The following is a 24,290-nucleotide window of genomic DNA, read 5'->3' as shown; positions in this document are numbered from 1 at the left end:
GACTTATAATTGCCTAGGCAGGGCTCACGTACATTGCATTCTTGGATCCAGACACCAGAAGTCTCTCTAAATCATATTTTAGACGCCTAAATATACTGTTTAGGTAAGGCACAGTCTTTTCTGTTTTTCAGAGCCTTTGAAGAGATGGTTGAAGTGCTTACACAAAACAGTACATGGATGTGATAAGCTAAAGTGCCCACATTAGAAAGGCTCTATTATCCTAAGCCACTGCAGTCCAGTACTACAATGCCTCCTAAGTTTCTAAGTCCTCAACTTTGTGGTTGTATGGGACACACACAGTCTGAACATTTTGGTTCTTCAATTCCTTCTTTTACAAAGCACATACATGTATAATACTTCAATAGATACTTTGGGGTAAGAGTTCACCAAATACATGGCTTAAATTAGCCCACATTTATTTATATACATTAAAACATGTTATTCCTTATGTATATATATGTACACAGTTAAAAATAGGCTATGAGCAACTGTGACAGTAAGCTTGCCAGAGCCAGCAGTGTCTTGACATAAGCTTTGAATCCAACAGTTTATATTTACCTAAGCTAGACTAGAAGCCTGGTTTTGTTTTCATCATCTTCCATAGCCCTTGTTTGAATTCTCATTTTAAAAGCCTTAAATGTGGATGAAAGAACTTTCTTTCTAGACAAGGGCCTCTTCTCATCTCTACTTCCCTTGATATCCAACTATTTACTTTTTTTCCTTTGATGTTTTCTTTTCCTTTGCTGCAAGCACCATCTGCAAACACTGCAGAGCAAGTCAGCGAGCTGACAGTGCAGGGATGACATGAGCAATGTTTCTTCAAGTTGTGACAAACAACCCAAAAAACCCCCAAACCAACCAATTATTGCTGTCTTTTAGCAAGAGAAGTTGTTACATGAACACATAGGACAAGATGATTGTTACCTCATTATTTCCTGGATGTTTAAATCTGAGTTCCAGTTCTTTTCAATTCCAGGTACATGACCCATCCCCACAACACCAACTACAACAGCTGGGATACATTTTCTAGGTTCAGCTGAGAAAGAGAGATGTAGAGAAAGGAACACATCAGTAAAAGAACTAATTTCAAGCTATAAAATTGAGTTTACCAAAAGTGAGTTTTCCAAAAGATAGACACTCTTACTACTAGATATTAAAACTCTGTTACATACTAACAGTTAAGACTCATCTCACTCACTACCTCTTATGCTGACAGTATGGAAAAAAAAAAAATTATCAGTGTGGTTTCTGGATTTTCAGGAAACATTTTAGTAAACACACCTGGCCAGGGCTCATATTTCAGTCTCTGGGTGAGGGGCTCAGCAGATGTATGCTACATTTATTTATTTCCTTCCCTGTGTGGGCCATGTTTCTGTACTACTTATCAGGAACAACCCTGGTCTTTGCTGTCTCCACCACTTCAGACAGTGGCAGCTGGCACACATCCAAATAGTGATGAGAGCTGGGCTAACAAGAAGAATGAACAATCGGAGAACAGCACTTGAGACCACACCTGCTCAGTCTCCTGCTACAGACCTGGCCTCAGCAAGGACCAGCAAACCCACCATTCGTGTGCAGCAGCTGGCCAGGCACCACTGGCCACTGCAACACGTGCCAGCTCTCACCCCCACCTCCCAGCTACCGTCCAAATTCCACTGTGCCCCGTGGAAGTTAAAATGTTGTTCCTGACAGTTTGGGGATTATCTCTCCCCCAATGAAAAAAGTGGCACCACAACACAGCAAAAATAATTAACACAAAACTTTCTAAGTAATAGTAAGCAGGCTGCTTTCATAAATACAATAAATAAATAAATACACAAATACATACATAAGTAAGAAATGTGAATAAATTCCACTGTTTTGCTTTAAATATTCACTCCTGATTTTTCCAGAAATAAGTAAAAAAAATGGAAAAGCACCCTCGCCCCCCAAATGAAACAAAACTGTATGGAAAACACTAGAACTATTATACACATTTTCAAAAACGTTTCTTTGGCCTTGCCTTTTCTCTCTGTTCTCTAGGGTTGCTCTAAATCAGAGCTGCAACTCCAGAGGCAGAGCACAGCGCCTCAGCAGAACAGGCTGTCCATGGCACATCACATCTGCTCCAACCTGCACCTCTATGTCCCTCTCTGCTCTGGGCAGGATTCAAATATGACACCCATAAGGTTTAAATCCCTGCCTGAAACTTAGTCCTGAAGAAACTTTTATCCCTCTCTCTGAATATTTTGTGTGGAGTAAAGATCGAATGAAAAAACTGAGCGGGATAGTCTCATTTACAAGTTCTTTGGAAGAGTTCAGCCAGGTAAAATAGTCAGATGGAGGCGAGGAACAAATCAGACCTAGTTTACGGTTATATCAGACCAGAAGTATATTTGAGTCCTGCAAAAAGTATCCAGGAATTTCCCCTTTTGTGTCCCTGCAACAGCAAATGATTTGGAGAAAGGTGATGATGCCCAATTTCTGTTCATTTGAATGGCAGGATTTTGTGTTTTGCTATAAACTTAAGTATATAATCTGCCCTTTTTTTTTTTCTTTTTGCCTTTTGCGAGCATGAATGCAGAGAACAGATTGTATGTATATAATATAAATGCACAGCTTCTAAACAAAACTGTCTCTGACATTGTCTCTTTTTAACTAAAAGACTGAGAGCCATGACTATGAGTCAGTTAGTCCTGCTCATTCTTGTCTTTTATGGTCTCATCTTCTATTTTAAGTCCTTCACAAGTTTCATAGCCCTTCCAGTTTCATAGGCATTCACTAAATCAGTGATCCAGAGAGACTGAGCTTTTAAGGAGGTAGATTTAAAGGGAAAAAAGACAAAAGAGCAGAGGCATTGCTAAACAATTCCTCTTGTGGCTCATGACCCAGCCAGGACGCACAATAAAACTAAATTTCAGCCCACTCTTTGAACCATGTAACTGAATGCATCTGTGTCTCTTTCAGCCACGTCAACTGAGTCAACAGGAAATACTGTGTGTTTGACCAAACTTTATGAAGGCAGCATTGAGGCAGTATTGGACAAGGGAGATAGAAGAACACAAGTGTAATCCCCTTGCTAATTTTTCAATCACAAGGCAGTGCCAGAGGTCTGCACAGAAGTGATTACAAACAGTATCTTCAGACAGAATATAAGAGGTAGCCCATAACCTCAGAATACTTATATATAGGAGGGACACACAGATCACATACAGCAGCAAAATACTTCCAAAGGCTAGAGAAATGCGATTATTCTGTATGCCTAAACCTTGCTAAAATGTGCAGAATAACATGTTTCAAGCAAGAAATGTGTTCCTGAGCAGCTAGTGATGACAACGAGCTTGGTGAGGTAACAAGGTGGAAGTGCAACAGGCAACGTAAGCCTGGACTGCCCCGTGCTGTGCTATAACACCAGATGCCCTCCTTTTGGAAAAGCTGTCATGCTAATTAGTATTTTCCAGTTCTAAACAGTACAATGAGAAAGGAATAATAATTTGGAGCCTGCTGCTCTATGAAAAATCTTTGCTTCTATAGGTGGTTGCAACGGAAGAGTAATATCCCTTTTTAATTTTTTAAGCACTGTAATCTTACATGACACACAAACAGAACATCGAGATTTCCTGAGAAGAACTGAAATTTGGACTAGCACACAAAGAACACCTTGTTGGTTATAATTATCTACTTTAAAACAATTACTTTCTGAAGCTCGAGGTAGTTCTATCTGCTTTGCTGCTTGCTTCAGCATGTAGGTCAAGTAAATATCCCGTTCAGAGACGATCGTTCGATGAAGATCAGGAAATTCTCCAATCATTTCTGCCATCATCTGTTCCAGTAAATCCTTCTGTTTGCATTTCTCCACATCATCTTTACTGAAAGAAAGGTTAAGTTTTCTCAGTATCTGTTGTGCTTTTAAAGCCCAATACGGACAAACCAATGAATAAAAACAATTCAGTATTATACACATTATTCACATTAACGCACGCTCTACAGTTGTTCTTCCCCAGGTCTCTTCAAAAGCAAAACAAACTCCCTAAACCTGTAGAACTGCATACCCAACAATGCCTCTGCAGGGAGGGAAAGGGAAAGAAGAAAGGTTGCTTGTCTTTAAGCAGGGCAACTCTATTTTCACCCTTCCCAGTTTGAACGCTGACAACTCGGCTGAGCAGAAGCACTGGGGCTTCAAAGGAAACAGCATGGTGCCCCACTTTCAGTCTATATTTATAAGCTTAGAAGATGCAACACAGAGCGCTCCTGAGAAAGCGGATCTGATTGCTGAACGCACAGAGGCTCTATTTAAGGAACAAAAAAGCACAATGTAAGGTGCAGTCTGAGGGGATGGAAAGAGTTCTGCAGGTTCCTAGTGTCAATCACAGGTCTTCAGCAGGGAGGGCAAAGTTATTTATCAATTCCCTCAACAGAAGAATAGGAAAAGGGCAGGAAATAAACCTGTCACAGCTTTCATATTTTTCATAAGTGCTGTTAACCTTTTGTTTGCACCCACAGCTGTGGTACAGTCATAGTTTGTGTCAACAGAATAATTTGGTTTTGCATCACTACCTACTGAAGAATTATGCCAAACATGCTTTCTTTAATTTCCACAATCAAAAGGACATTACAAATGTCAGCAAGGACAACAAGAGGGAGAAATGCATTGTTAGCTTTTGATGGATCACAGAAAAGCTATCAGACTGACGAAAATGCGATGCTGAACTATTACTACATTTTCTGTAGAATCTCATGTTGATGGATGGGTGCACAATGCCCCCCTGCTCCCAACAACTTCCCAATTATAAACACCTTTCCTTTTCTAACCCCATCTCACGTTATTAAAACAAACAAACAAAAAAAACCCAACACACAAAAAACCCAAACAAAAACACAAAACCCAATGTAACAGATCAATTGTACAACAACTGAGATGTTACGTCCAAGCTTCAGTGGGAAGCTAGCGTGCATATGCCATAATTATCTTAATATTTCAGTTGAAAACCAAAATGTTTTTAGGATGGATAAAAGAATGAGAAGTTGCAAAGCAATATATCTTCCAGTGCTCCTCAAAAGCCTGCAAACAGCTTCATGCTGGTATTAGACTAGTAAGTAAGAAATCTTAGTTTGTGCATGAACTGTACTTAATGGATTCAAAGAGGGTCAAACTCATTTTACAGATGAACGTAACAGCAAGTATTCACAGGAAAGGACAACTAAGTAAATACTAAAACTGGAAACTGGAAGGTTTAATTGACCATACCACAGGTTGAGCCTTGGCCCAATTTTAAAAGCCTGGAAAAACACACCACAGATCACCTAATGAGCTGTGCAGAGCTCTGGTCACAGGGTTTGAGAGGAACTGAGATTCAAGGATCACGTGCACAGGGAACGCATTTCTGGGAAGCTCCCACCACTGTGAGCTGGGTAGGAGCAGGCAGAACTTAGGAGGACAGCAGTGCACGTGTTCTCACCCAGTTCAACCAAGTTACCACACACCTGCTTCTGGGAAGAGAAAGCAAATTCAGCAGAGGGATGTCTCTGAAGGCCAGGGGAAACCAAACTGAGCAAGAGAATAGCTGGCTGAGAAATATTGCTGTAAGGCAAAAGTTCCTAACAATGACCCTTTATAAAGGGAATAATCATTAAGAGTCCACATGTTGCTCACAGACTTCAGACATTTTCCCTTGTTTCAAAAATCTGCTCCAACAGCAGATTCAGTTCTCAAGCTCCCCTGATCCAGATGTGACAGTGCAGCAGGCCCAAGTCCTTTGGAAATCTTAAGGAGGTATAAATTAGCTTACTGAGGCCCTACTTTCTTCTACTTACAATATCCACACACAGTAGCAGGAAAGATTTTATTTTCAGCATAAAAATAAAAATAGTTTTAAAGAAGTCTTTGCTTAGGAATTCTAGGAATTCTGCAGCACCAAATCTTTCACTTCACCTGGAAGTAATGTATGAAATGACAAAGAAAGAGCTGGAACAAGATCAGAAAGCCAGCTGTCTTTTCAAAAATATGGATTATGGCTAGATAGTTTGTATTTTAATCCTTCTCACTAACTTGAAGTTTCACTGCATCAGGCTGCATACTGAGGGCTTCCAGCTCATACTAAAATCAAACTGAAGAACTGAACAATTCTCCCCAATAGACATATGGGATACTCATTCATACCTGATTGGGTCAGATAAGAAGCAAAGGCCCCAGGCAAGCTTGACTTTTTGCCAGAAAGAAAGTGCAGCAATTGCCCTCTTAAATGTAACAGGGATGGGTCGGTCTCCAAGATGGAATTTACAGAAAGGTACTTTACTGGCCTGAAAGAGAAGACACAAATCAGTAGTCAGCATTTCACATTGCACACAGTACATCCTTATTAAGAGAATGTTTGAGTTATTGTGTTATACAAGGTGTCTTAAAGAGTGCCATACTTCAATATGGAAAAAGTATTTTGGCTTTACAGTAAATAAAATTTCTAAAATACTGCTGCATAAAGGAATACATCAGCTACAGGATGCAATAGGTATTATAGTAAAGACATTAAGTTGCAATGCCACCCTCTTTAGGTTACTTTTACCTAAGCAGAAACCTCTTGCTTATTATTTACAGTGAAAAGATGGAGCTCAATATCCGAGAGTGAATACATTCTAAGGTGAAACAACTGTGGTCACTTTTTTTTTTTACCTAGGATTTGTCCAGATTACTAACCTATCTATTTGTCATGGTAAAATATATTCAAGGAGGAGCTTATGAAACAAGAACCAATGCCAGATAGCACATGACAAAGCGAGGTGAGACTTTGTTGTAGCTTAGACTGACAAATTTTAGCACAGTATGGAAATTCTAGAAAATTCTTTCCTATGCACACCTATTGTATATATATGTGTGTGTGTATATATATGTATGTATGTATTTCCCACTTAGCACAGGAAACAAAACATTTCCCTCTGGTCTGGAATGCTCAGGAAAATAAGCCCTGAAACATGTGGGTTTTTGTTGTTGTTGGATTTAAATTAAGGGTAAATACACCAAATTATTCCAGATTCTTTAACAGCTATATTATCTCAGATTTCCTTACTAGTACCTTACTTTCATAAAAATAGCAAGATACATTCTATAAGGCGGATACATGCAGTGAAAATAGTGTCTCAGTATTCTCAGCCCCAAATGAGTAGCTGTGATACACAGCAGAAGTCCAGCTACTATTTACTTCCCAGTATCACAGTTGGCAGTAGTACAAAACAGAATGTTAGAAGCACAGACAGGACTAACAGACTAGTCAGATATTTCACTTTCCCAAACAATTCTTCTAGATGTATGTGTTAGATCTCATTAATGCTTTAGAGTTGTTTTTCACATTCTGAAACCTTGACACCATCAACAGCGAGGCTAGGATCCATATCCAGAATTCAAAACCAATTATTTAAAAGGACCAAAATAAATGATTAATTATATGAAAACAAACTCCATGAGAAATATCATCAGGAAAAAAACTCTTATCATTTGAAGCCTTTTTGGAGTTGCTTTCATGCCACTTAAGGCTACAAACATCTGTATATTTTGGAGTACACTTTGAAGCCAAAGATGATTCTTACTACTTAAAAGGCTTCAGCACAAATATGTCCACAGTGCTTTTTTCTAGCAACCAACAGCTGGTTTTATTTAGTTCAACTCTGGGAGCAAAAGGCCAGTAATTTGACCTCAGAAAAAACATTTCAAGTTCACACCTCTTTGAAAGCCTCCCTGAATTCTCCTCCTGGGGCCATTCCCAGCTGTTCTGTGATGTGAGCAGAAACCTTCAGAAGCAGCATTTGCATCAATCCAGACATGACTCCACTCTGGTAGAAAGGGAGAAAAACATTAAAAGAAAAGAAAATCAACAAGCTGTGTGGATTTCTCTGAAGAATGCACTGTTCACAGTCATTGAAAAACCATTAATTATCTGAGTGAAGAACCAGCACTAAAAGCTACCTTTTGGAAGTCAATTCACTGATCAATATAGCTCTTATTTCAGTTTCTATCGGTGGTAAAGTAGCTTTTCACATCAGTGTGCAGCTAAAGTATTCTCCCTTTCAACAAAAATGTATGGCAGAGTTAAGAAAAGGAGATCAGTCAGACTTTCATCAGTCTGTATTTACTGGAATAAATAAATATTGCTGGAATAAAGTGTTTGAATAACCAAATAATAAACCAGCTCACACTGTGCATTTACTTTTTCCTGATCTATCTAGTTACAAAAAAAAAGGACCACAGGAGTACATTCCATTGAACATACAGTGAATGCCATGTTATAGAGACAGTGAAAGAGAAATAGCTAGTGATCTAATCATAAACACTTTCACAATCCTGGGAAACACGAGGCTGAGCACTGATTAGGTTAACAGCCACGGAAGCACAGGGAATCCAGCGTTGTGCAAGAAATTGCTCTGCATGACTTCAGCACACAAGACCTTAGAAAAAACCTCACAGTCCTGAGTATGACTCACTCCCATAAGCATACTAAAGGCCCCTCCTCACATAGTCTGTTAGTTTTTATCAGTGGCTGTCACCTGTCCCCAGGCATAACCTGTACCTTGGTTATGCATCTCCTCCAGCTTGGTATCAGTCAATATCACCACCAGAAGAGGCATTTCCCCTTCCCTTGCCAAAAGTTAATTTCCTGCTGTATCACCAGTTTCACACAAGTGAAGATGAGGTTACACAGGATAGCTCAATTCAATATAACTGCCTGAAGTTACCAGAGGAAGGTCCTTGTCTCCATTCTTTGCTCCCAGGGCCATGCTCAAATGACCCACCCTGTGCCAGCTCTTAGGTTGTGTGACCTCTCCAAAGGCTGTAGGCAGTTTCTGCAGGTAAGTGGATTCAAGAGTCACTGAGGACCATAAGTGGCAAGAGAGAGGGGCTGTTTTCAAAGGCAATTGATTATCTGCTTCATCATGCTACAAACTAGCAAGCACAGCACGTTGTAGAAATGACTGACTGACATACAGTAGTCATCAAATGAATATGCTAAGCAGAAAGACAGGGCACTGGGCTCCTGAGGAGAGACAAGGAAGAAAAAAGTCAGTGAGAAAAAGGGTTTTCAGCATCCTTGAAATCCAGTTCAAAAGCCTGGGGGACAAGGGTTTTCTGAAGTTCAGAAAAGATGTCCACAAAGAAAAATAGGATAATGCAGCCTGAGCTCACTTGTTAGCTGATCTCTCCTTCAGGACTGAGGTATTTTAAGTTGCAATTTTACACAGATTCATCCTGCTACCTAACAGAGGGACACATCTCTGAAACATGTCTGAGTTATCTGTGCTCTTAACCCACATGAAAGTCAGTCCCTGCCATATTTGCTCAGCATCAAGGAGATAAAAGGTCACAAGCAGCCATGTGTAGCAGCAACCAGCAACAACTGGCGAGCCAGAAACTGTCTGGATATACAGAGCAAAATGTGGGAAAAAATGCAGGGAGCAAAACACTGGAAGAGGTTATTATCAATATCAATTATTCAATGTGAGAAAGGAAAGCTGACTACAAAAGAACATAGAATCCTGAGTGGCTGGCAGTAATTTCACAGGTTAGATGCAACAGCCATAAACACAAAGCAATGCACACATAGAAAGAAATTTAATGGCACGGGCAGAGAGATGCAGAGCTATTAGCACTCTCTATTAGAGAGAAAGTGAAATATCAATTTTATCAGCCTGTGGTTCAATAACAGTCACGAAGCAAGAAGCACGAGAGGGATTACCAGGGAAAGAACAAAATAGAAACACAATTGTGCTGCTGCACAATCTTTAGCTGACTCCTGTCTTGAAAACAAGATACTTGAACTAAGAAAAAATGCCAAGAAATTCCAAACATATGAGAAGAGATTAAACACATAAATATTCAGGAGGTTTGGGAAAGGGTGGCTGAGGAAGATACATTCTATCACAACTAGCATGGAGGCAGTGAGAAGCACAGGAAAAGAGAGGAATACCCAGGCAAAGCATGACTGCAGGTTCTAATGCCTTTTCCCGGGAGTCTGTTATCAGCAGCTGTCAGAGGGCTTCTGGAACAGATAAATCTTCCACCAGACTCAGCAGAGCTACGCTTACACTGCATATGGGAAGACAGCCTGAGGAGGGGGCCTCATGGTTACGCTTTGACAGTATAACAAGTCACAGACCCAGCAGAAACTGCAGAACCATGGGCAGAAGCAACCCTTTGTACTTTAGCCCTCCGTGCAAACACAGCCTGGCCACCTGAAGCTACTGCAACCACACTGGGGGTTGGACTTGAAAGTGCAAGTGAAGGTAGCAAGTGACATCGGCCCGCTCCTGTCCATGTGGATGCACCGTTCATCTACCAATTCACATTATATCCATTTTATTTAACAGGACAATCCTGCAGGTTACCTAACGTCAAGGGCTGTACTACACTGTGCAAAACAAGTACTCTTTCATGGGTTAGAAGCGTAAAAAAAAAAAATCATTACAATATATTCTGGCAAAAGTAGCTTCATGTTAAAGCAGTAGGTTAAAAAAAAAAATGAGGTTGAGGTAAGATTTTGCACCACCAGCCCACTTTGTCTGACAACAAGATTTCTCAACTGCTCCTGTGTGTCAGGACCAGTAATCACAGCCACACGGGGACATGACAGCTAAAAATCAAGCCCTGTTCAGACTGCCACAGGGCTGTTGCACTGTCACTTCTGTGTCTGTGCTAAGATGAACCCAGGGAGAAGATAAAACAAAAAACTGTCTTTCCTGCTTGGTTTAAGCCAACTGTTACTGTGCACCTTCAGGGAATCAGCATTTGAGCCAGATACCAGTGTGCTCTGTGCTTAATGGCAAACAGGCAGTTCTCTGCACACAACCAACAGTTTCCAAACCCCAGCAGGGTCCCAAGGAAGGCTGCTGGTAACCTGCAGCAGTTGCTTCATACGCTGCGAATGCCAGTGACACGCTGCAAGTGTTTCACATTAACACCATGCTCAGCTTCCAACTTCAGCTAAGAGCAATGAAATACAACTTTACAGCTTAAGATTTATACAGTTATAAAAAGACAGTTTTCTTTTCCTAATTTGGTACTCAAGAATGAAAGTTACAAGCAGTTTTGACTTCTAGTGTAACTTTTGGGCCCAAATGCACATTTCAATAAGACAGGACAACTGAAGCATGACTAAACAACTTACCAACTGGTTTGATTCTCAGAAAAACAAAGACACTAATTTAGAATGAGACAGCTGGAATGGTTTTCCCTATATAACCTGTGCTGCTACTGAATCAAAGTGGGAAGGCTAAGGTGTGTTTTTTTGTTGTTGTTGAGACCATAGAAATATAGTATATAGAAATATACTATTTAAAAGGCACATCGTCAAAATTTTGTTATTATTACTATCATCATCATCCCTGGTGACAAAGTCAACTAAGACTGAACAGTAATAATAGGAAGTATCTCTGTATTATTCTCTGGTTTTGAAGCAAATACGTGTGTTTCCTACTGTGCACACAAGATCACTTCATGACCTGGTAGTAAGTGCCGATTGCAACACAAGTTCGCATCACAGAGGAAAAAAAGCCCGCTATTTTATTTCCATTGTCCTTTTCCTCTTCATGGAAGCACAGCAAAAACTGTTCCATTTAGCTTTGATAGCAAAAGAAGGTCAGAAGACCCCCAGCTACACTGCGCTGGTTGTTGTGAACATGCATTCTTTTGGCTACATGCATCAGAAAAATCCACCTTACCTAAAATAAACAGATGGATGCAGTAATTCATGTAATACGCAAGTATTTTGCAATGTTCTTTCCTTTGACAGGACAGAAATAAAGAAAACAGGAAAGATGCGTTATTGCCTAACCATATAAGTCAGAAAGCCTGCCCTGAGACAGCCGCACACACACACGAGTTGAGCAGCTGCTGCCAGCGCTTCTGCAGGGGACACTGGTTATGTTCTTATGAGGGGTGCAATCCCATTACATCAAATAAAACAATCCTAATATATAACTGCCACACAACCAAAATAACAATGTATGAATCTGTTCATTCAACTGGGCACTGGAAACTCTTTTTACTACAGTCCACATGCTGTCATTCTAACCAAGTATCCTGTAATTTTTAAGTCAACTTTGTACTGTTTTACCATGCCTACCTTAAAAATACTTAAATACAAACTAAATGGGTGAAACAGAAAAAATACACCACAACACCTGTTTTGCACACACATTCCACACACTATTCAAATTATAACTACCTGGCAGTTTGACAGAGTCTTACACTCTTCAGCCCATTTTTTTTTTTCCCCCCAAAACCTCCCTCAAGGTCTACTGCCAATTAGAAACTACTCCAGACAAACAGATGATAATTAAAAAGAAAGAGCAACACACAACGATGAAGGAATGCAACTAAACAGATCACAACAGACTAACAAAATTAAGTGTTCCCTAAATAGGTGTGACACAGATTGCAGGAATAATAATAATATTTAAATATTATTACAACTACATAGTTAGACTTGTGTCCTGCAAAGGAAGCAACTGTCAAACCCAGGAGGATTCCTGCTGAATGTACTCGCACCTTGGTAAGCAGTATTAGTTTCCCAGCTGGTGGGAACACTGGTTTCGGTTCTAACTTGGCAAATTGCTCCTGACACAAACCTTCAGTTCTCACTGTGGGAATCATACCTGCTTTATAGCTTGTTGAAGTTTTTCCAGATTTATTTCTTTGGCTTCTTTTAGTAATGTCTTTTCATCCATCTTTAACATAGAAACTCTGTACTGGCAGAGTTCTACCACAACTACATCGGGCTGCACTTCTTGTATTGTCTGAAAAAGATGAATTTATTTACAGCAGTTTAGGAAGGATTAAACAGAAATGCATCAAATAATCAATACTTTAGTTAAAAAAGGGACATAAAAATAGCTATGTATTGAGGAAAACATCAGGGAAGATGACAGCAAAGTGATGCTTTGGAACAAGAAGATGGAGAACACATTGTGCTGGGGAGCTGGGGGAAAGAAAAACTTGATGTGAAATATTTCACGTTCACAAAGTTCTTTTGACCATACTCTGCAATCATGTGCAATTTGAGTTAGAATAAGCTCTGTAAGAACCAGAGTTGATGATTCTGGCATAAGATTCCTCTCCTCGAGCTCCTGGAGAATAAAGTCAGTCTAAACTGCAGCCTTTGCGTGAAGTACAGTATGAAATAGTTCCTAGTTGACTAGAGCTTCAGACCTCTTTGCATCTTGAGAACAGAATCCAAGTTTGGGGCAACACAGTTTTACAGCTCAGTATTATACACCCCAGGTTATACACAGAGAAGCTGTAAACTGCAATTTCTGTACCAGGCTTCATGTCTTTTCAGCACATCCCCATCACAGTGCATATGCAACAACCGCAATACACTGTCAGAGTGACGTGATGCTGTACAGTGACAGGCAATGTAAGCTTTACTAGCGAGGCTTTTACTTTTTAACACTGGCACTGTATCTTAAGGACAAGTAAAAATGACTGACTTGGAAGAGTGATGTATTGCATTTAAAAAAAAAAGAAAAAAAAAGAGAGAATAAGTCCACCTCTTAGTTCATCCCACAGCGCTGTCAGCCCTCCAATAGCTAATGAGGGAAAACAGTCTGGAGGTAACAGCACAGAATCAAGTCAGAGGGCTGGACTCATTCTATGTACTTAATGCTTAGTTGACAACATTACAAACATGCTGCTGAAGGGCTCCCACTCAGTGTTTACCTTCACTACATCCTTTTTGCTGCTGTCGCTGAAGTGGGCTGTGCCAACCACATACACTTTAGAACCATCCTCGGTGTCAAGCTCAGTCACAGTGCTTGGTAAAGTAGGCTTTTTCTGCCTCTTCTTCATCTTCATCTCCAGGATAATTTTAAATGCATCTGCATCAGCTATAAAGAAAAACAGAAAAACACACATGACTACAAAGTGCATGTAAGTAAAATGGAAAATAAAAATGTCACCAGTAAACAGCAGAGCAGAGCTAAAAGGCCATTGATTTACCACTGTAATCTTACATTCAGTTCTGAGGCTACATCATTGAGAGTGCCACCACTGGAGAGGATGCCTCCAAGCATAGGTCTCAGTCCAGGTTTCCTACCCTGTGGACACTGGGACAGGTTGTCCACGAAGTTCAGTAAGGGAAAGAGAGAAGCTGTGTGGCAGGTGCAGTGGACAGAAAAGCAAAGAATACTTAGAAAATGTATACACCAAATTGGGAAAAAAAACCAAACCACATTTTAAAAATTCTAGAACAAAAGTGTTCTCTTTTGGGATTTTGTCTGTATAAATGATAGCAACACATGTACACTGGTGTGAGTATGCTAGTAAAGTCACTACTGTAGTTATCCTGTGTCTGCCCATCTTAGCCTTTTCTGGGATTAACACACCAGAGATCAGTATACAATTGAAAACCTTAAGAGGTATTCAGGTCAGGAAACAAATAATTCTTTCCTAGTTTCAACAACAAACTATTTAAGACCAAAATGGTACAACATTAGTTTAGCCCATCTATCTCACGCTTGCCATAGAAGATGAGAAGATCTATCAGTTCCATCACAGCTGCTTGTTAAATGCCAGAAAGTCTCATTAACTGAGATACAGAATCTTCAGTTTTACATAAATGGGAAATATAGTAATTTTGAATTAGTCGTCTTTAAGCTTTACTATATCTTAGGAAAAAAAAAAAACAAAAACGCATCAAGTAGGAAAGCAGAGTTTTGTTTCCAACCAACTCTCTTTCTCTGGGAAGCTGCTGTACAAGTTAACAGAGGTCTCAAGTGATCCAGAAGCCTGGAATAGGATCATAACCCCAGGAAAAAAACAAACAAAAAAAAAGGTTAGTGAACAGTTTCCAGGCAGGATGTCAAAGATGCAGATAAATTACAGCCTCCTACCATACATTAATTAGTTTTATGAATCTGGTTTAACTGTGTGGCTCTGTCTCCAGATCTGTTCCACAAATACTTATCTCACAAGATTTTATGTAAAAAAACAAAACACAAAAGCACAACCAAAAAAAACCAACACACAAAACCCAAACCAAAAGCCACCCTCCAACATCCTTCTTAGCATTTTAGCAGCCTACTGCTTCATGGCGAATACCCAAGAACATGCTGTGTTGCAATCAGTACGGTCTGATCTAAGACCACATTGCTGCCAAAACAGGTGGTGATGCTAAGAATGGGGTTGGGAAAACATGACTGTAAAAGGAAGAAGAGGTAAGGCTGGTGCATTTGTAGCACTCTCAGTCACAGAACCATAAAAGCAGCCACAGTAGAGAAAACAAAAGCTACCTAAGCAAATATCCTGCCTCTCACAATGGTCAGAAGTGGATATCCAAGGAAGAACATAAGAAACAGGAAAAGTATGCACAATTCCTTCCACAATTACTCTCCTAGCCTAAAGCCATCTATGGCTCAGATTCCCCTAGTTGAAAGCGGTTTCTACATGTTCAGTAACCCTTAAAACACTTAATTTCTATTAATTTTTCAAGCCTTCATCTCATACATATATTCAGAACTGGACTGAGTAATGTTTCATGTCAAGAAAAACACGTGGTGCTGTGCTGTTACAGCAGTTATCATTTAAGGATATAATTAAGGAAAACATTCTCAGGAGCAGCTATGATTTTATTAAATCAGCTTCCACATATGAAGAAAAAAGCAACATAAAAATTAATCTGCTTCTTTAGGTCTGAATGCTTTTCCCATATCTTTAGTCAAGGCTCTGTTTGATCCTTTGATTGCTATTTCTGAAGGCTGCAGTCCCTATGGATTATTCAGCAACTTCAGCATTATAGTAATGTTTCTGCTACCTGCTAACGTGCCCTAAGGTGGTTCATTGCCTGTTATTTGCCAGAAGGCACAATCTGAATGTTCCTGTTGTTCTAAATGAGCATCATATACATTAACATCACAATGGTTTATCAATAAACACAAAGCAAATCCTAATCTCCTCCTGAGAAAGAAATGCTGTCATTATCTGATCCTTACCACTAAAAGGTAAGGACTGATCCTCTTCCTGGATGTCACAAGACAGTTTTGGCTGAAATACTGCTATTCCCACGTGCTGCAGGCTTGGCCTTAATATCAAAACATTATCACGCTAGCATGGGCAAAGGCATTCCACCGGGGACAACTGATCCAGCATCATACCACTAGATGCCAGAATGCCAAAGCCAATATGTACTTAACCATCTCTGGCTTAGAGAGCAATGGCCCAGCTTAAAACAATAGCTGAGTATATCTATTAAATCAAAAACCATTTACTTTCTTTTGAAAGCATGGGAGTGGCAAACTGACAATTGATGTTATTGCTCTTTCCAAATTTGGTTTATGCAACTGGGCCTTTTTACAAATCATGAATAGATTAAGTCAGATATGACCTCACTTGCATCTCCCTGTTGCCCTAACAGCCACATCCTTATTAGGTAGGAAAAAGGCTTGGACATTTAACTTGATATACTGCCAATATGATACACCCTCCCCAGTCAAACCAGAAACATACAGATATTGTGCGACACACTTGACGTTTCCTTTGGGCCATCTTCTGGTGCATCGCAGGACGACACTGGATCTGCAGCAGCCTGTATGAAACAAATTCAAAAGGAGGCTGGGAATTATAATGAAATGTTTTAATACATCTTGCCCCTTGTGAGTTTGCTCAGTTTGAACCTACATACAACATTCAAGCAAGTAAATAATTTAAGCAGTGTCAACAGTTCAAAGCATCTGCGGTTTTACAACTGATTTTCTCCTAGCTGGATAAGTATGAGAAAGAATATAAAAAACACTAACGATTTAACGTCTATTTTGAAAGATATTTATAGCTGACATGGAGTTAAAAAAAAAATAAAAATCTTACTCCAGAATAAAAAACTCCAGCTTTATCTAACACTACTATAGCATTTTCTCTGTTGGAAACTAAAACGTGCACTGATTATCACAATACCGCTGCCATTTATAAGTTGGTGTGTTTTACTCAACTACCAGCCAGCCTGTCAGGAATCTGACAGTTAATCAGCACTCCCAACTATACACATATCCATTCAAGAAGAGTCAAGTATTTTATTCTGTTTGAATACATGTAAGGTAATTACACAATATGCAATCCCAATCTTATAAAGTTTGTGTATTTTGATTTTACATATATCAGAAATCAAATTCAAAAGGATACAAAGCATCTGCATAGTTTTGTTCTCTGAAGGATCAGGAGGTAATTGTAAAGATTCCCAAAGAGTGACTTTAAATATTATCACTAGAAGTATGTGAGGCAGGTCTTTGGGTAACAAAATCTTTCTTATTTTTAACTAACAGGTGAGTTTTAAAACCCATGCATAGAATTCATACAATCCCAGTCATCCAAGCCAGAGATGCAGAGCTAGTGCAAAAAATAGTTTATAGTTGATGTTTCCTGATTCATAAGTCTCTATCTCTAGGAAACTACATTAAGTTGAATCAGTATGATTACTGGGAGAATATGGGAATCTTGAACAACATTAAGTCAAAAAAGATACAAGACAGGATATTAATCCATCATCACGCAGGTACCTTCCAAATGAATGGCAGTATTAATGAGTCAGCAAGCAGGCAGCCAAGCTCTCCTGAAGGACGTCAGCTTTTTGGCTAGAATGACTGGTTTATTTACTTTGTACTTAACCTGGTAAGATTTAAAACAGGACTGTACAAAGCACATCCAATTGTTAAGAGCTTTCAACAAGAGTAATTAATTTCTTCTTGTATTCCATTATGCCATACAGTAATTTCAGATAATAAATCCTGCGTGTCTTGGCCCCATTGAAGGTAAGGTAAAATTTATCATACCTTTCATGGAGTAAGACCAAAAAGTACAACAGCTTTACAGTGCAAAGTTTAGAACGTTCACAGCAACATATCATAATTTCACTACAAAGCAGAAGTCTGTTCATGGACAACTGCAAACTGCAATTACACTGCAAATTGCAATTATATTCACAAATCTAATTTAACACCAGCTCAGCTTTTGATCATAACATATGGCTTGACTCTACTGCTTGCATACGTAACTCTAGTCGCAAAAATATTTTGGAAAAACACATCCATCTGTAGCATATGGAATTAATCCTGTCACTTACGCTAGTTTTGTCATCATAACAACATTACAACATTGCAGTGGGAACAGCACTAAGCACCACATTAAGAGTCTGCTGTTCCTTTTTTTTTTTTTTAAATAACTGACAGGACACAGTACCCAACATTCTTATATCTCATAAGAAAAAATATCTTTCCTGATCTTCACCTATTACACCAGAAAAAGGTTTTGACATACATGGATATGAAAAGAGAAGAAAAGGAATAGAGTGTGTAGAAAAAAACACCTCAGTTTAATCTGGCAAGGTACTTAACCTATGCACACTGAGATCATTCTCACACAATCCATTTGTGTAATTTACTCACAAAACATTTTTTTCCCCTCTAAAGGTGTAAGCTCATAGGTTAGGCTATTTTCTCACTTTAAAGTAAATTACTACAAAGGACTCTTTTTAGCTTTTGCAATTGGATGGAAAAGGATCCTGAAAAGAAGAACCTACATGTGGCAAGAAAGTAGCATTCAGCTCCCCACCCTTCTGTTTTATAAAGGGTCTCGCACAGGCAGTGCTGACCCCCTGACTTCGCAGACATTCCCTGAGGACAGGTAGAAGAACCCGGCTTATGCAGTCTTGACCTTCCCTGCAATTCTACTGAGGAACAAACCGCAGCTCCAAGCCCTACCTCAGGCTGTTGCTCCGCTTGCATCCCTGCAGCGTAGGCTTATTTTCATCAACCACACAAGAACTGCAAGAAGTAAACGGAATGGAAGAGAATTAAAAATTAATGGCATAACCCAGAATATTTTTTTAAGAACTCTAAGGGAAAAAGAAAAAAAAAGCTGAGGTGTCTCTACAGTGTTTGATAAAAGTTCAAGTAATAAAAAGCAACAAACTTATGATGCACAAATGCCATCCTTTCAACTCTGCTGCTGTTAAAAACAAAACACAAAACCCACCAACCAAAACAAAAACACACCAGACATCAGTATGGTAAAACTAGCTTGTCTCAATCCAGTTTTTGAGTTGGCTCTAAATCCAAAGCAAAGTCCTGTTCTAACACACACCGAGAAAACCTTAATAAACAAGGGTAGATTTCATGATTTCATGGGAACCCGGAATTTGCTTTTTTTTGGCTGTCCTAGATTCTGGAGGAAAAAAAAAAAAAAAAAAAAAAAAGAAAGAAAGAAGCCATTTTCCTCCAGATCACTCCTAAGTAATTGTAATTGAAGACACAGGATGGCTGTCAAAAAGGTTTCAGCAATAGCAAAAATCTTGCTCAACTAGATCAGGAGGTTCTGTCTTGTAAAAACCAACCATGTCAGGACAAGTTTTTAGGCAAACTTTAGGCATCCTCTGTACTTGTGGGACTTCAAGGTTACAGGAGAGTAGTCTCAGTCTTAATATTGAACTAGAGACCATACACATTATTGGCTGATCTGCATCATGTTATCATGCATATATTTACAAATATGCCAGGGTAAAGAACATCGGTAAAATCATGCCTGTGCTAAAACCCCTGGGAATCGAGTTTTCGAGCCCTTAGTGAATAGTTTCCATGTCTTAGTTTCAAATTCCTTCTTCCACCCATATTATTCAAGTTCTAAAGTTCTTCCTGAAGCTGGCAGAGTGCTGTGATTTGACTTTGACAGTAAGTACTCTAAGGGGACTGCGCAAGCTGCTGAACGCACGTCTAGTCCTCATTCTGCTTATTGTCACTGCTATCCCGCTAAAATTGAAGCACTCGAGGAAAGCGCTGCTTCTTCACTACAGCATTTTGGGCTAACTCCCTCTGACCTGTTTGACAGTACATGCGAACAAGTGTTTTATTTGATCAGACTGGAGAGCAGTAAAGCTGCCTCCCCCCTCCCCAAATGCCAGAGTCTCCTTGAGTCTGATCAGCACTCTGCATCCTGGTTTCTAGCCTGTGCTTTCGAGCAAGTTGTTTTGCTTTCTAGCTTTGCTTAAAATATGTTTCTATTTAAAAAAAAGCATTTGCCTGGGCAGCATGAAGGATGCAATGTAATTCTGACAGCTGGCACACATCCCTCCACTACCAGTGGTCAGCCAGTGAACAGCAGATCACAGCTGCGGGCTGGGCAAGAGAAACATGGGGTGGCCAAGAGCCGGGCTCCTGCACGCTTCCTGGGGCAAAAACCCCATGAAACCCAACAGAGCTCCAAGCTCTGGGCAGGCAACAGCTACAGACCTACAGCTCCCCAGCTGCCAGGAAAATACCTTGTTAGAACAAAAAACACACACTACAAGCAATCCAAGAGGTTCAGGAACAGACTATTTATTAAAAACGTGTGAGAAGTCTGCACAGGCAATGCAAGATACAATTGCCCAAGCAATCCACTGTTTCTGCTACAGTACATAATATACTTTAAAACCATGACCATGCCTTCCCTCTTTCGAAAGAGTCAAGTGAAGGAAACTTGGATGTCAGAGTAAGCTGAAATGGCAGGTGAAGCTGAACTGATCTTTTCTGCCTCAGTGTTTCCACAATTTACACACACTGTGGATGGCTCTAAATAAGCACAGCAGAAGGAAAGCCCTGCCTTGAGACCCACAGCCTGAATGGGACACACCAGCCCACGGACACCCAACACCAGAAAGCCTGGCCAGAGCTGGGCTTAAGTCAACCCAGTGCCTGTTTTTGCACTGTCCTGTCTGTTAGATCGGTTTAATTGTTTGTCAACTTGTGCAGTAAACCAGACTGGAGAGCAGATCCAGATCAAAAAACAACCAATTTCCCCCCCCGCCCTACCACAGCATTTTAAGCTCAAATGACTGAACAGCTGCAGGAACAATCATGGCAGCAAAACTTAAGGGACAGTGTGAAGCAGATGCTGAAACAAACACTGTCCACTGGGAAAATATCTGTCCAACTACACATCAGCCAGAGGTGTTCCAATACTCTGCTGCTCAGCTCCGGGCTTGGTTCTCAATCGGTTTATGTGTAAAACACCACAGTGGTTTTCTGCCAGTGAACACAAACTAAAATTGCAAGCTTGTTTGAAGGTCTGTTGGGGTTTGAAAACATCTCTCATCTATGGGAGTGCTCTTAAAAACAGTGAACTGCAACTTTCAGGTAAAGAATAGACTTCTATAGAGAAACACAGAGGGATTTTTTGCCACCAAGTGACATTTTAGAAAACCTCATCCCATTCTCACCACTGAGTAAATGATGTATCTGGTACTGGAGAGAGATAGAGATGACTGAAGTTTACTTGTGCTAACTAGCACTGCTTTTTAATCTGACCTGTACAAACTTTGGGGAAAGCAAAGCTGCTCAGTATGATTCCCAGATCCACCATAGTGGGGTTCCAGTCTCTGAGGGAACCCACCACACAATACTGCGATGGTCAGATGAGAGGCTGGGCAGCCACATCGACAGGCACATCTGCCACCACTTTTTCTAGAAGATCTTGTTCTCAGGTGCTTAGATCTGCTCAAGGTCCACTGGAGGTAAAATATTCCACACAGAAGATCTGTTTCTAGATTATTTTTCCTTAAAACGTGCTCAGGAATTCAGTTTATTCTGTCAGCATTAAGAAAACTCTTACAACTTGCTTTTCAACAGCAAACTAAACCTCAGCTGGACAACTGCCATGAAACACATCTGCATGTGTGCAAATTCTTCCTTGATGTGAGGGACAACAGGCACAAAACATGTCAACACCACACAAGGCTGGCTACTCAGCTAGCCAGCATCCTTATCAACAACATAGGAAAAAGTATGTTTATTCCAGGAACCAGTCAAATACCATGGACTCCAGGCTGACCCAGCTCATCCACGTGGAAAAGTTACCATTCCTGTACACCTACGTATTCACAGAAGGTATACACATCCCATGGTACTTGAACTATTAATCCTGAAACCTCAGAGAGGACTGGACATACCTTGCTATTACACAGATAAGGAACTGAAGGACATGAATCTGCACACACTTCCTCCCACTGCATTCAACAGTGAGAAAAACGGTGCTGATTCAGATCAAATCCTGGCAAGCATCTGGGCAACTTAAATCCAGGCATTCCCAAATTTCTTAGATGTTGATTTTTCAACCTTGAAGGTTTTTTTAATTGAAGTTCATCTTCGTAAATAAATTAGACTAGGAAACACAGCAGAGCATATTTGTCTGTGCTTTCTAACCCACAGGTGAATTTTAAACAAACTTGGCAGGGAGGTAAGAGTCCCACAATCATTCAGAGGCACAGTGCACAGCAGTGCTCCTCCACGAAAAAAAAAAGATTACTGAAGATTAAAGGGAGTGATGCATGTGAAAAAGAGGAGGTTGACAGAACCTGCCAGGGAGCAGGAAGAAATTCAACCCCAAGTCGTTAAGCCACAGGCAAAAGCAACTGTTCAGACAATTATTTGTTGTGTCCCATAAAACATATACCACAATGTCTCATAACCTCAAGTCTTTCTAATTATCATAGGATTTGGCACAAACATATGAAACCAATCAAATCCCTCTCCTCCAGCTACTTCAAAGGCCTATAAGAGACCCTTATGAGATAAATCATACTGAAAATCTCAGATATGACAGTGCATTTCTTTTAGACGAACTGGGAGATGCAGCTTCTAGGCACTCAGAAATCACAGAGCAGAAAGTATTTCTGTTCTCTTATCTGCTGGGAGACTGTCTTGGTCTGGGATTCATTCCTCCTGCTCAAAGTGCCACCACAAAAATTCCTGGAGCCAGAAGAAACAAGAAGGAGCCTGACCTGGCTCCTTATGATCCCACAAGACTGGGTTCTTTCCCAAATCCAATCACCTTTTTCCACCAGCAAGTGGAATTCTTGTGTTTGTTTCACCTTTGCTAGTCCTAGAGGGCTTGCCATTCACTGGATGATTAAATATTTTTCTTCATGGATACACATACGAACAAATGAAGCCCTTTTCTAACTCTTAAGATACCTAGGCAACCAAACTGGAATTTGAGGCTGCCTAAAGAACTGCAAGCCTGGAATCTAGCCATTACTCATCTTACTTATAGGCAACTACTTTCTTTTAAGGTCTTATTTTCCTGACAGCACACAGAGGACAGCCATTCACACTGACAATAGTGCTGTGGAAAAGAGCCTATGTTCTTCCCCTACAGTTTGGGGGTCATTTTCTTCCTCCCAACACAAGTTTAGAAAGGAGCACACAGGTAAGTGCAACATCTTCTAGCAATGCTTATCCTGCACAGTGGCTGACAAAAGCAGGCTGAGAAAGACCTCTCTGCCATGCTATTTCACATCAGTCCTCCAGCTTTCCTAACATAAAACAGCTTCAGCAGAGCTTCTTCTTCACCTGAAGTCTGCTCATGAACCACCAGCTCATTTTTCATACTGGGTAGTCTCAGCTGACCAAAGTGCTTCAATTCTAGCTGCATATTTAGGCACCTGAAACTCTCTTAGCTCTCTCAGTCTCAAGAAGAGAACAGGTATGCTCACAAGTCAGGGATTCTAGCAAGGCTAGTTACAGACACCAAAATATGGTCCAGTGAGAAAATTCAAGCACAACACAGATGATTGACAGGCAGTTCATTAAGGTATCCTCCTATAGTAGGACTGAATTTCTTCCTTTATTGTCTCATCTAAATTTGCTTCCTTCAAGACAGTGATTCAACTGAAAACAATAAGAAAGCTTTTTAAAAATCTCTCATGCTCCTTCCTATAAAAACAACCTACTCAGCTACTCTTTAAAAAGAAAATTTTTATTATTGAATGTTTTCTTCCTTCTGAGCTCTACAGAAATTCAGAAGGAGCATTTGCTTTCCTCAACATGTTGACATTGCAAGAGGGAAATAAATTTATTTGTAGTCTTATAATTGCTCTGTATTTTCTATGAGCTGCACGCACATCAAGATAACTAATAAGAAAACTAGGAGCCACAAAACTGCCACAACTTGTTTCACCCTTTATTGAAAGTGCAAGTCAACATTTTTTATGTTGATCTCCCTCGCTAATGTTAAATTAATGTATTACTGCTTTAGGTAGTTACAGTATTCACTAGCCTTGCAGAAAGTATCCACATCTCTCAGTACTCCAAGTACTAATCCTGCAGCCTCTCATTATATGTACTTCCCTGTTTTACAAATAGGGAACTGACGCATAAGAATCATTAAATACATCTACAAATCTGACCTCTGGTATCTAAACAAGTAGTTCGGAGGCTGCTGGAGCTTTCAAAGCACTGCAGTTTTGCAATGTGAATTTTCCTTTGTGTTCAATCATTGGCTTTTCACAAGAAGATCCCCCAAACACCTTGAG

The 24,290-nt window shown here is 40.0% G+C and overlaps 1 protein-coding gene across 2 annotated transcripts in view; it reads right to left on the bottom strand.

Annotated features, from left to right (window-relative positions):
- TRABD (TraB domain containing) overlaps window positions 1-24,290 on the bottom strand; it is a 35,095-nt gene that overhangs the window by 5,196 nt on the left and 5,609 nt on the right. Inside the window, exons 2-9 of one of the 2 annotated variants that reach the window (XM_082063737.1) lie at window positions 18,706-18,768; window positions 16,463-16,541; window positions 13,679-13,845; window positions 12,616-12,756; window positions 7,690-7,800; window positions 6,140-6,279; window positions 3,676-3,848; window positions 925-1,036 (exon numbers count right to left, since the gene is read on the bottom strand). In XM_082063737.1, coding sequence (XP_081919863.1) covers window positions 925-1,036; window positions 3,676-3,848; window positions 6,140-6,279; window positions 7,690-7,800; window positions 12,616-12,756; window positions 13,679-13,845; window positions 16,463-16,541; window positions 18,706-18,729 — 947 coding nt within the window. In that variant the 5' untranslated portion in view covers window positions 18,730-18,768. The remainder of the gene's footprint in view (window positions 1-924; window positions 1,037-3,675; window positions 3,849-6,139; window positions 6,280-7,689; window positions 7,801-12,615; window positions 12,757-13,678; window positions 13,846-16,462; window positions 16,542-18,705; window positions 18,769-24,290) is intronic. The other variant, XM_082063738.1, reaches the window with a different exon arrangement.

Source organism: Streptopelia decaocto (assembly GCF_964273445.1).
Source record: "Streptopelia decaocto genome assembly, chromosome: 1".
Classification (NCBI taxonomy): Eukaryota; Metazoa; Chordata; class Aves; order Columbiformes; family Columbidae; genus Streptopelia; species Streptopelia decaocto.
Note: the sequence above shows the minus strand (reverse complement) of the source record. Positions and strands in the feature narration are given on the sequence as shown.